The following is a 12,341-nucleotide window of genomic DNA, read 5'->3' on the forward strand; positions in this document are numbered from 1 at the left end:
ATTGTATCGCTCTCCAGGCCTTCAGCGAATAAACTGCCTCCTGCTACAGCCAAATATTTCAAATGTTTACCTTTCAGTCGAGCCAACTCCTGGAATGTATGTGCACCCTGGTTCCTATCTTTTTTTGGATAGTTTAGTCTCTTAGCCTTTTTTCCATGTTTGAGGTATGGCTTTTTGGGCGCAATTCTTCCATGAAGACCACTTATGGCCAGACTTATCTGCCAGTAGATGAGTGTACCTGGGTCCTGCTGGTTTCCGCCAGTTCTGTGCTGATGGCACTGCCAGACATTTTTCAGTGTGAAAGCTAAGTAAGCATAATGTGTCTTTCATCTGTTGCATTGTTTCCTTGGCCAACCACCGCCTCTATAGTCCTTAATGCTTTTTGTTTCTTTGTGCTTCTTTAAAAGAGCTTTAAACCTCAGTCTGCTTTGAAATCTTTGCCTGGGAGAGACCTTGCTGATGCAGTATAACCACCTTGTGTCTTGTTGCTATGCTCAGTCTTGCCATGGTGTATGACCTGTGACATGAAACTGTCTTGCACAACCTCACCTTAGTAGCAGAGTTTGGCTGTTACTTACCCAGTTTTAAGCCTCCTAAACAGCTGTTTCTGTTTAATGACTGTGTTTTAGGCCTGGTTCACACTGGTACGATTTCGAATTGCGATTTGAGATGTCAAATCGCATCTCAAATCGGCGGCATTTGCCGGCAATTGTCGGCAATGGCACCGTCCTAATCTGTGCGCCGCTGCACTGATTTCAAAGAGTAGTTCCTATACTACTTTTTGCGATTTTGGCCTGCACAGATGTCTCTATAATCGCGGCCGAAATTGGGAATGCCAGCGGGAGTGAAATCGTTCAGCTGAACTCGCACGGCTTCACTCCCGCAGCCCAGTGTGAACCTGGGCTCAACCTACATATGAAATTGATGATCATTAACATCTGCTTGGTATAATTAATCATACTCCTGACTCTAATAATACAAAATTCCTGACTTTGTGCAAGTGTACAAAGTGTGCAAGTGATGCTGGTATGAAGCCACAGGATAATCCCATCAAATATCGATTTTGATTTATATTTTTCTTCAGTTTTGCGCACTTTGCATTTTGTATATTGAATACAAAATAAATAATATATAATTTCGGAATGAATTTTACTTTACAGTATTTCTTGACACCCGCCTAAAGATTTTTCGCAGTACTGTAAATTTCCGGAGGCCCATGTAAGGAAAAGCCTGTATGTTACTACAGGACCCTCTCACCACGTGTTCACGTTTTTCAAACAAGCGCTCCAGTAAAAGAAGCATTCATTTACTTATCTTTCCAACAGTCTATGTGTATCGCTACCCCCGTAGGAGGTTTAATATTTGTTTAGTTGTGCAGTTTGCCACTCAACCCCAAGAACTGTCTCAACCCCTCTGGCACACCTGCTTAACAATGTTGGTGTAGAACCCAGCAACAGAAAGTGACACAATAATGGAGTAAATGGAGACGCACACAAGATATCAATGAACAACTTGTAAAAGTTTACTATGATGAAAAATAGTGAAGAATAACACAAAGGAATGGTATGAATAACCGGTGAATAACACAAGTATTAATTGGCAGAGATATTTGTTCAAAGCAATAACGCCACACTGCTGTATCCAATAGCAACCTGATAATCGTATATGTGAACCGGTGCACAGTGTAATATATCCTTAACACTTTAATACCTGTATTGAGGCACCTCCCCACTGAGGCCTCAGCACACAAACCACTACACGCAGAATACACAACAGTAAATACAGTAATAAAAGTACAAGTTCCAACTGTATGTTGCTAAATTGCTCCCTCTAGAGTTCAGTTTAGAGTGATACACAATTGTATAGCAGTGAAGCCTTGTGAAAGAATAAAGTATTGAAAGTTCCTCCAGTTCCAGATTTCTGGTCTTCAGCTAGCTTAATTATACTGCAGTGTGGTGCACGTAATTGTAATCCGAAATAGCAAAGGAAACAGTAACCTGCAACATGGGCGGGGGGGGGGGAACGGAAAACCCCAGAATCCAGCTATAAAATACTAAGGTGCAATAGATCCACAGCCATGGAACTACAGGTCTCAGCGGCAGTCTGTATAGCAGACAATCACTTAGCAGTAGTACAGTTACTACATGGATAGACAAATGCCTTCTGACCACTCTGGATCCCAGCTGGCTGTGGACTCCGTCTGTATAGATGGCACCTCCGGGCTGTCCTGCTCCTCCTGGTGTGCTGGAAAGCAGGTGGCTTCAAAATCTCTGAAGCGCTGGCTAGTTCTCCTGCTCGATCAGCAGGGCTGTGTACAAAGATCCCTCTGGGGCAGGTTATCCGCTTTCTGCTGTAGGCCGCAGGCTCTTCCAGCCCTGGCCACACACACAGGCCTCTTGCTGGTTGTTGAATGGTGAGCCTGTCCTTTTATCTGCTTACCCAGCAGGCTGTTCTCTGAGCTTGGCATTGTGGGTTTGTAGTTCCCAGCCTAATTTAACATGAGTACTTCCTCATTGTCCTATATATCCCACAATGCATAACTGTTTTTCTTAACCAGAAGGAGATATCCTGATAAAGTTTCAATGGCCACTAGATGGAGCCAAACCCTTTCTTTGGTAGTAGACCTGTGCTACATGTAAGAAAAATCCACCACTATTCGGTGTATGTCTGTCTGTATTCTATTGTCAGATGGTTTGAATGCCCCAAGGCATCATGGTTCCTCCAGGTGGTTCTATGACCCTACAATATGTATGAGCTGGCATTAGAACCTGGCAGGGGAAGGCACGCATTCTACTCTTTCGACAGTAGAATATTTCCAGTGGCTGGAGAGCAGAGAAGGGGTGAAAGATGAGTAAATAAAACTTTTTTTGTAAAGGTAACCTTGTGGTGCCATGTTTACTTTGTGGCGGGGGCAGCCTCCAGGTAAGCCTTCATGATCACAGGTACACTTTTAGGGCAGACATTAGGGACTGAAATGCAGAGAGATGAATATAAAGCAGCCCTTTTCAAGTCACAACAGTCCAGGAATAACTTTTTTGATGTTCCCCAGACTGTTCTCTTTGGAAAACTTGATTAATTGGTTTTAAATGGCAATGATTTTTTTTTCTGGCTTTTACTGCAGAAATATACTATATATAAACAATGGAACCTGTACTGAGTTACAGTGCTATTGTAAATCTCACACTAAGGAACTTCTGATCACTGACGCGCCCATAGCAGATGTACTGAGCAGAGACATTAGTCTGTTTTTGAAACCGCCATACCAGCTCATAAATTTGTGCTTTTGAAAATGACCGAAGTTGCACTAAAAAAAAAATTAAGCGCTGCTTGAAATTCGAAGAGGACCCATTTTAGGAAAAAAATATTCTTGTATATTATGTTCGAATGGTATATACACTGTTTTCTGTAAATGGCACCACTGTTTTGCATGCATATGTGTACATAACAAAACTTCTGTGGAAGCTCTTTCTGCATCTCAAGTCACTGTCTTTGATCAATGCCACTTTTTTCTTGTCTGACATATTTAACATAAACAAAATATATTCTAAAATACAGCAATGTACAAGGATACTGAACTTCTGCAAATCATAAATATTGGCACATTAGTCAGGTAAAATGTTTCATTCTAAGGCCTGGATCTCACCTAAGGCATTTTTTAAGTGTGTTTTGACGAAACACACATTTAACATTGTTTCCTTTGTATGTAGTTCACATCTGTGCATTTTATGGAAAGGGCCAGAGTTTTTTTTTATTTTTTTTCCTGTTTTTTGGTTCCTTAGACTTCAATGGTTTAAAGATGTGTATTGAAAAAAAAAAACTCAAAATGCACCTGCAATATGCAAACTGCAACCTGCACAAGTGTGAATCAGGCCTCGAAGACCAGTTGCTATAGCAGTAGCGGAACTACCACCAACCAGCAGGATAGGTACACAGGCAGTCACCCTGGTGAATGATGCGGGCTCATCTGAGGTGTAGAGTCTAAGTCTGGGTTTTTTTACGAGCCGCACCTTGCCCACCACCTCTAAATGTCCGGCTCGTCAATGCCCGTGGTTAATTCACTGGCACCCAGCCTGCGGACATTTTTGCCACTGTCCTCTTCATTGGACAGTGGCAAGCGGCTGGTATCACAGGGCTGGATGGGGACGGGAACCGCTGGAGTTAACTTTTTACATTAAACAGCAGGTGATTGGTTGCTGAGCAATCCTAGCAACCAATCACCAGCCTGGCAATGTGAAAAGTTCAAGTTCAGCAGTTCCCACCCCCATCCAGACCTGTGATTCCAATCTCTGCTTTGCTGTACACCTGTGTAAGGTAGGAGAGTTCGACCTACAGTGTGTGTGTGTGTGGGGGGGGGGGGGGTTCAGGGGGCCAGAGGACACTACAGTGCAAGGGACAGAGGACACTGCTTTGGGGGCACAGGAAACTTGCTATGGGGAAGGGGTGCAGAGGACACCATGGGAGTGATGTGAAGGGGGACAAAGTACACTGCTATAGGGGTACAGAGGACCTATTAGGGGACCTTTCACCCCTGGGGGCATGGACCCCTTCACCCCTGGGGACAGGAACCACATCTCCCCTAAGGGCAGGAACCCAATTTTCCCTGGGGAAAGGAACCCAATCTCCAGACCAGGCTAGCGTCGGCCATCTTTGGGTGCCAGGATGGGGCAGTAAAATTTGAATCCCCAGGCACATGCTCCCTCTAGTGAACTTGCTTTGTATTGGGGAAGTACCTTAAAGTGAGGAAAACCTGAAGTGTTATTACTAGGTTAGAATTATGAGCAGCATTATAGCAGGTGAATGCGGCCCCCCACGCATTAACATACATTGAATCCAGCCCTTAAGTGGAAAAAGGTTGCTGACCCTTGGTCTAAGTACTAACCAGTGTTCACCAGAGCTTCTGATGGTGGAGATGGATTTTGCTGCATGTTAGTGCCAGGTCGCAGTCCTCAGGATTACCTCACCAGGAGGTGAGCAAGCGGGGGTCCAGTAGCGGATAAGCAGGTAGGGATCAAACAGAATCTTCGTCAGTAAACAAGCCAAAGGTCAATAATGAGTAGTTGCAGTTTGGGGTCAGGCAAAAGCGTAGCTGAGGAACAAGCCAATAGTCAAAACAGCAGGGAAGACAGGAAGAGGTTACTGGCTGGAGAGAGAACTATAATCTGGCAAACAGGAAGTGCAAAGACATGGCTTAAATCGGGAAGTTCATGGGAGCAGCAAATGGTTCAGGGTTCCAAACAAACCAGGTTTAAGACAGGAACATTCAAGGAATTGTCCAGGGAACTGTTCCAGGTAACTCAGCTAGAAGAGACATTGCCTGACACAGCAGAGGTTCAGGGCTCCATTGCAGGCCCTGACACTAATGCCGGTCGTTTTTCGGCAAAAAAATACGAAATTTTTCAGCATGTCCAAAAAACGATGTTTTTCCAACTTCATCATTAAAAACTATGTTGCCCACACACCATAGTTTTAAAAAAATGATGAACAAAGCGCGGTGACGTACAACGCGTACAACGGCACTCTAAAGGGGAAGTTCTATTCGCCTTTGGGCTGCTTTTAGCTGATTCCTTGTTAGTAAAAGATGATTCACGCTCTTTTGTCTGTTACAGCGTGACGAATGTGCTTACTCCATTATGAATGGTAGTTTTACCTGAACGAGCTCCCGTCTCATAACTCGCTTCTGGGCATGCGCGGGTTTAAAACGTTGTTTTAGCCCACACACGATAATTTTTTACAACCCGAAAAACGCCTTTTTAAAAAACGACTTTAAAAAATGCAGCAAATTTCAAAAAAAAAATGTTGTCGTTTTTCAGAAGCCGAAAAACGATGTGAAGCCCACACACGATGATTTTAAATGACGTTTTTAAAAACTTTGTTTTTTTTCATGCCGAAAAATAACCACGTGTACGCGGCATAAGACTGAATGAGGGCAACGTAACGATTGACCAGGTTTAAAACTTATGGTAGGCAACCACTGTGGTAAAATGCCATCAAGGGCTGGGTTTAAAGTAAATCTAAGGACAAGGTAAAATAAGGGGAAATTATATTCACAGACCTTGCAAAGATGCCATGGGAGATGTGTAGAGTTGGCTTTCTAATGATAGCATTTTTCAATACACTCAATTGTTTGTTCTGGCAAGGAGAAGATATGCACAAAGCTCTGCTTTGGTGACTCTTGTTTATGTAGTTTCTAAATGTTTTGCCAGACATGAGATATTTCTATCTTTACCGATATTTAAAGTCAGGGGGCCAGATTCACAGAAGAAATATGCCGGAGTATCTACTGATACTCCGGCGTATTTTCAAATTTGCCGCGTCGTATCTTAATTTGTGATACGAAAACAAACAAGATACGACGGTATTTGGCTAAGATCCGACAGGCTTACGGCTCCGTACGCCTTCGGATCTTAGGCTGCAATACTTCGGCCGCCGCTGGGTGAAGTTTGCGTCGTTTTCCAGCATCGGGTATGCAAATTAGCTTTTACGGCGATCCACGAAGCTACTCGCGTGCGTTACGTCGTCGCAAGTCGTTTTTTCCCGTCGCAAAGTTAAGCCTGCTTTTTCAAGGCTTAACTTTACACCAGCCATGTTAAAGTATGGCCGTATACATAAATACATTTATTTTTTTTCGGCGTAAGTACGTTACGCACATCGCCATTCAAAAACACGTCGGGGCGCCGTAATTTCGCACAAAGCATGGCGGGAAATTTCCAAACGGAGCATGCGCAGAACGTTCGGCGCGGGAGCGCGCCTAATTTAAATGGTACACGCCCCATTTAAATTAGGCGGGCTTGCGCCGGACGTCTTTACGATACACCGCCGTAAGTTTACACGCAAGTGCTTGGTGAATCAGGCACTTGCGCTGAAAACTTGTGGCGGTGTAACGTAAAGACGATGCGTTACGCCGCCGCAGTTTTTGCTGAATCTGGCCCAGGGTGTCTGGCATTAAGAAATCGCTTCCAGAACCTTCGAGGTATCAGTTGTGACTTTGTCTCATGTAGGTTATGGTGGTGTACCATCTTTTGGTTGTGGACTTTTTGCCATCATTTTTTTCTTTTTTTAATTATTTATTAAGCTTGAGGGTGGCAGGTCAAATATTGTTACTAGGCTATTGTCTATTTGACGGGTCATAAAAAGCATGTGGAACTGTAACATTATTTGTGGGCTTATTTAATAAATGATTCCATACAAAATGCCAAAGCAATAAGTGAGCTTCTAAAGGGCATCAAGTAAATTCTGCATTGTGCTAGTCGGTGAATTGTGTAATATACTACACCAAGTTTGCACAGACCATATAACAGGTTTAGCAAGTGGAGCAGAAAAAAGACTTTCAAAAGTTTTCATTCACTCTCTAATGCCGCGTACACACGATCGTTTTTCGGCATGAAAAAAATGTAGTTTTTCAAAAACGTCATTTAAAATGATCGTGTGTGGGCTACACATGATTTTTCAGGTTCTGAAAAACGACAAAAAAATAAATTCAAACATGCTGCATTTTTTAACGCCGTTTTAAACAATGTAGTTTTTCGGGTTGTAAAAAATGATCGTGTGTGGGCTAAAACAACGTAAAAAACCTGCGCATGCTCAGAAGCAAGCTATGAGACGAGAGCGCTCGTTCTGGTAAAACTACCGTTCATAATGGAGTAAGCACATTCATCACGCTGTAACAGACAGAAAAGCGTGAATCGTCTTATACTAACAAGGAATCGGCTAAAGCAGCCCAAAGGCAAATGGAACTTCCCCTTTATAGTGCCATCGTACGCGTTGTACGTCACCGCGCTTTGCTAGATCATTTTTTAAAAACAATGGTGTGTAGGCAACGTAATTTTAATGATGAAGTTGGGAAAACATCGTTTATTGGACATGCTGAAAAATAACGTATCTTTTCATGCTGAAAAATGATCGTGTGTACGCGGCATAATGCCGCATACACCGGGTCGGAATTTCCGACAACAAATGTTCGATGGGAGATTGTTGTCGGAAAATCCGACCGTGTACATGCTCCATCGGACATTAGCTGTCGGAATTTCCGACCAACAAATGTTTGAGAGCTGGTTCTCAATTTTTCTGACAACAAAAGTTCTTGTCGGAAATTCCTATCGACGGTGGGCAATTCCGATGCACAAAAAATCCTACGCATGCTCGAAAACAATTCGACGCATTCTCGGAATCATTGAACTTCATTTTTCTCGGCTTGTCGTAGTGTTGTACGTCACCGCGTTCTTGACATTTGGAATTTCTGACAACATTTGTGTGACCGTGTGTGTGTGTGTGTGTATGCAAAACAAGTTTGAGCGAACAATCCGTCAGGAAAAAATCCACGGTTTTGATGTCGGAATGTCCGATCGTGTGTACGCGGCATTAGTATTGTAGTTTTTGGTATGCGAAAGACGTTAGGGAGCTTGTAGGAATTTTCCGGCTTTAGAAGCAAGTACTGTATGTACTAATATGACCAGATCAGACAAATTAAGTGCTAAAGTACTAAGATGGTAGGTTGTTCCCTCATTTTCAATGCAATGATGATTTTCATAGTGTGGTGATCTATAGCAAAACTGTTGTTGTTGTTGTTGTCAGATTAGTAAACGATAAATATTTGTTTCCTGCTATGGGTTAAATAATAACTTGTGTTTCTTGTATTCACTGTTTGTGAGTCATGTATGTTTCCTTGCCAAAATAATTATGCAATTATTTGCTAATTACTGTATTTATTTTTTTCACTAATAAATACTATAGAAACGTATTTAAATTCAAAATGCAATCTCTTCAAATTCTTAAGCAGCAATGAGACTGTAGGAGTAGCGTGACTGCCACCTACAGTTTTCGACTGCAAAGGCCTCTTGCACACGATACTCCTGTTTTAAAGGGGTTGTAAAGGTTTGTTTTTTTATTTTCTAAATAGGTTCCTTTACTTTAAGCTAGTGCATTGTTGGTTCACTTACCTTTTCCTTTTGCTTTCCCTTCTAAATGTTTTTTTTCTTTGTCTGAATTTCTCACTTCCTGTTTCTCCTCAGTAAGCTTGCCCCCATCATCCGAGCTGTTCTGGCCAGGGGTTAGTCAGACACAACAGCTTACTGAGGAGGAACAGAAAGTGAGAAATTCAGACAAAAAAAAAAACATTTAGAAGGGAAATCGAAGGAAAAGGTAAGTGAACCAACAATGCACTAGCTTAACAACTTGAGACCCGCGCTATTGACAAAAGACGTCAACAGCGCGGCTCTCAGGTGCCAACTGGACGTCTTTGGACGTCATTTGAAGTGCATTACCCGCGCGCGCCTCTGGGGGGCGCGCAGCGGGTAAACACTGTCCCGGGGCATCGCTGGGAAGCCGATGCGTGTACCTGGCGGCCGCGATGTCCGCCGGGTACACGCGATCGTCGGTAACACAGCAGGGACGTGGAGCTCTGTGTGTAAACACAGAGCTCCACGTGCCGTCAGAGGAGAGGAGACCGATCTGTGTCCCTTGTACATAGGGACACAGCATCGGTCACCTCCCCCAGTCACCCCCCTCCCCCCACACAGTTTGAACACGCCTAGGATACACATTTAACCCCTTCCTCACCCCCTAGTGTTAACCCCTTCACTGCCAGTCACATTTATACAGTAATTAGTGCATTTTTATAGCACTGATCGCTGTATAAATGTGAATGGTCCCAAATTTGTGTCAAAAGTATCCGATACGTCCGTCGCAATATCGCAGTCCCAATAAAAATCGCAGATCGCCGCCATTACTAGTAAAAAAAATAATAATAAAAAAAAATCATAATTCTGTCCCCTATTTTGTAGGCGCTAACTTTTGCGCTTATTGCGAAAAACCGCAGAGGTGATCAAATACCACCAAAATAAAGCTCTATTTGTGGGGAAAAAAGGACGTCAATTTTGTTTGGGAGCCACGTCGCACGACCGCGCAAATGTCAGTTAAAGCGACGCAGTGCCGGAAGCTGAAATTTCTCCTGGGCACGAAGGGGGTTTATGTGCCCAGTAAGCAAGTGGTTAAAGGAACCTATTTAGAAAATAAAAAACATACCTTTACAACCCCTTTAAGCGTCTAGTTTTTCAGCCGTTTTTTCTTTTTTGGTATGTATTTGCATGTATTTTTGTGCATTTGTGCTCGCAACCTATGCTCACATTCACAATATGTTAATTTATTCTAGATACAAATTTTGCTTATAATAGGCATTTACAAATGCATATCTTTTAACTGTAGGCAATTTTATATTTATAGTTCTGACATAATAAAAAAAATTGACTACCACTTCTGTCTGCTATTTATGGAAACTCATTTTTTCTTCTCTATTTCTATTCTCATTTTCCATAGATATGCTACAGCTTTAGGACATCTGATCAATACAGAAAAACTGTTGGGGAGCCGGACTTTAAAGGAACTCGAAGAAGCATTATTTTGCCAGACCAAGACTTCAAATAGTATGTCATGGGATTCCTATTGGGAAAGGAATGACCCACTCAGAGACATTGATGAAGTGGCTATTCCAGTACTGTGCATCTGCAGCCAAGATGACCCCATACGTGGGGAGCCCTACAGCACAATACCCTTTGAACTCTTTGAGACAAACCCTCACTTTTTCCTACTGATGAGCCGCTACGGTGGCCATTGTGGCTTTATCAAAGAAGATGTATCTAGTACAATGTGGAGTCACAGTGCTTTGCTTGACTTCTTCAAGTCTACTGTGGACTTCTTTGCCATGGAAGAAAGGCTTAAAGGTCTCTCAAGAAGAAAAGGAACCATTTCTGTCTCTATCAACAGAACAACCCTGGACAGGGCCTCACGTAGAAAGGAACAAAGCTGTCCCCATAATATTCATGACATTTATAATTGGCAGAGATCCTACACGAGGTGACAGAAGCTATATTGCCTGATTTTTTTATTTATTTTTTTCTTCGGACTGACAGTTTAGTATGGGATGGAGAATAAACTGCCCTCTGGGTATTTTCCATTTTTTGTATTATTCACCCTAACTTTACTAGATTAAGCCATCAGATTGTAATAGGAGTGAAGCTGAATGTATCGATATACTGAACTGCATGTGTGATATTCAAAAGGAGACTGAATAGAGATTGTACAGATTGTACAATCAGACTGTAATATGTATACAAGCATAAGGCTACTGAAAGATTAAATGGCCATATTAAGTTCCACTATCTACCTATTGTATAAAGGGGAAAAACAAAGTGGTGTAACCCCAAAACGTGCTGAAAATAGATATTGTGCTATTAACAATATATATATATTTTTTTCATAAACGTGCGTAGACGGATTAAAGTCTAAAAAAGACAAAGGTTTGTTGAGGAAAGACAAGTTTTGAAAGAAAAATTAAATTAATATTTCGACTTTTGGCCTGCCCTCCTTTTTATTGCTTAGTGGTCTGGAGCTGCACCCTTGGTGGTATGGGTAGCTCATAGGGGTAGCTATGGGTGTTATGGGTAGCTTGTAGGTTATACCTACACAGGGAGCAATTTCTGGTGGTATGGAGCCACTGGTCAATGCAGGCCAGATGAAAAATGTGGCTACATGGGAGATGTCTGCAGGAAGAAAAAACAAACAAAAAAGATCAGTACCCAGACTGACAGACATGGGCGTCCGCTCCATAGGGCAAGGGAGAGCGAGTGCCCCCCCCTGGAATCATGAGAGAAGACACTTGACTTGTCCCCCTGTGTTGCAATGGCTGCCCTGTACTTTTTTCTGCTGCTGCCCCCCCCCTGGGTGCCACACATTGGGGGGGGGGGGTCAGGCGGCTCCCCCATCCTCCTCTGTGTGAAACAGAGAGCAGGACGGGATTGGTAGTGCAGCCGCGGTGTGACCTGCTGACAGCGCAGGGAGAGCTCAGGTGCTCAGGTGGACTGACCCATTGTCACAATGCTGTGTGTCTCAATATCAACGTCCCAGTGAGTACACCCCCCCCCCCTTCCACAGAAATGGAAGAGGCTGCATTGGCTCTGCCCCTCCCCCTCTGTTCCTGTGTACCATCATCCATGCTCTGTGCTGGACACCTCTGGACTCCTGTGCTGTGTCTGAAAGGAATGTGTGGGCGGGAACATTTAAACAAGTAGCCGACAGCTGAGCCACCGACTGAACTACTAGTGTGAGACTGTGAGCATCCTGGGAACATTAAGTAAGTTATCAGCATTGTCACTGTGTACTCTGCCATCTCTCTCTCCCAAATCTTTCACTCCCGAGTCCCCCTCTTTCCTCTTTTGTCCTCCAGCAGAGTCTTTTATTAACTCTATGCTGATAGTTGGCCCCATCATGTTCCTTTAGCCAGGTTTCACTAGTGTGTAATCATAGACATTGCATGTGATTCACACCACATTGCTGTCTAAATCACATGG

General features: G+C 43.1%; 1 protein-coding gene across 1 annotated transcript in view; it reads left to right on the forward strand.

Moving 5' to 3' along the window:
- Positions 1 to 11,550, forward strand: part of LOC120927597 (protein ABHD15-like) — a 71,477-nt gene extending 59,927 nt beyond the window's left edge. Inside the window, exon 3 of the mRNA XM_040338378.1 lies at positions 10,312 to 11,550. Coding sequence (XP_040194312.1) covers positions 10,312 to 10,852 — 541 coding nt within the window. The 3' untranslated portion in view covers positions 10,853 to 11,550. The remainder of the gene's footprint in view (positions 1 to 10,311) is intronic.
- Positions 11,551 to 12,341: the final 791 nt, after the last annotated feature.

The sequence above is a fragment of the Rana temporaria genome, chromosome 2 (assembly GCF_905171775.1).
Source record: "Rana temporaria chromosome 2, aRanTem1.1, whole genome shotgun sequence".
Lineage (NCBI taxonomy): Eukaryota > Metazoa > Chordata > Amphibia > Anura > Ranidae > Rana > Rana temporaria.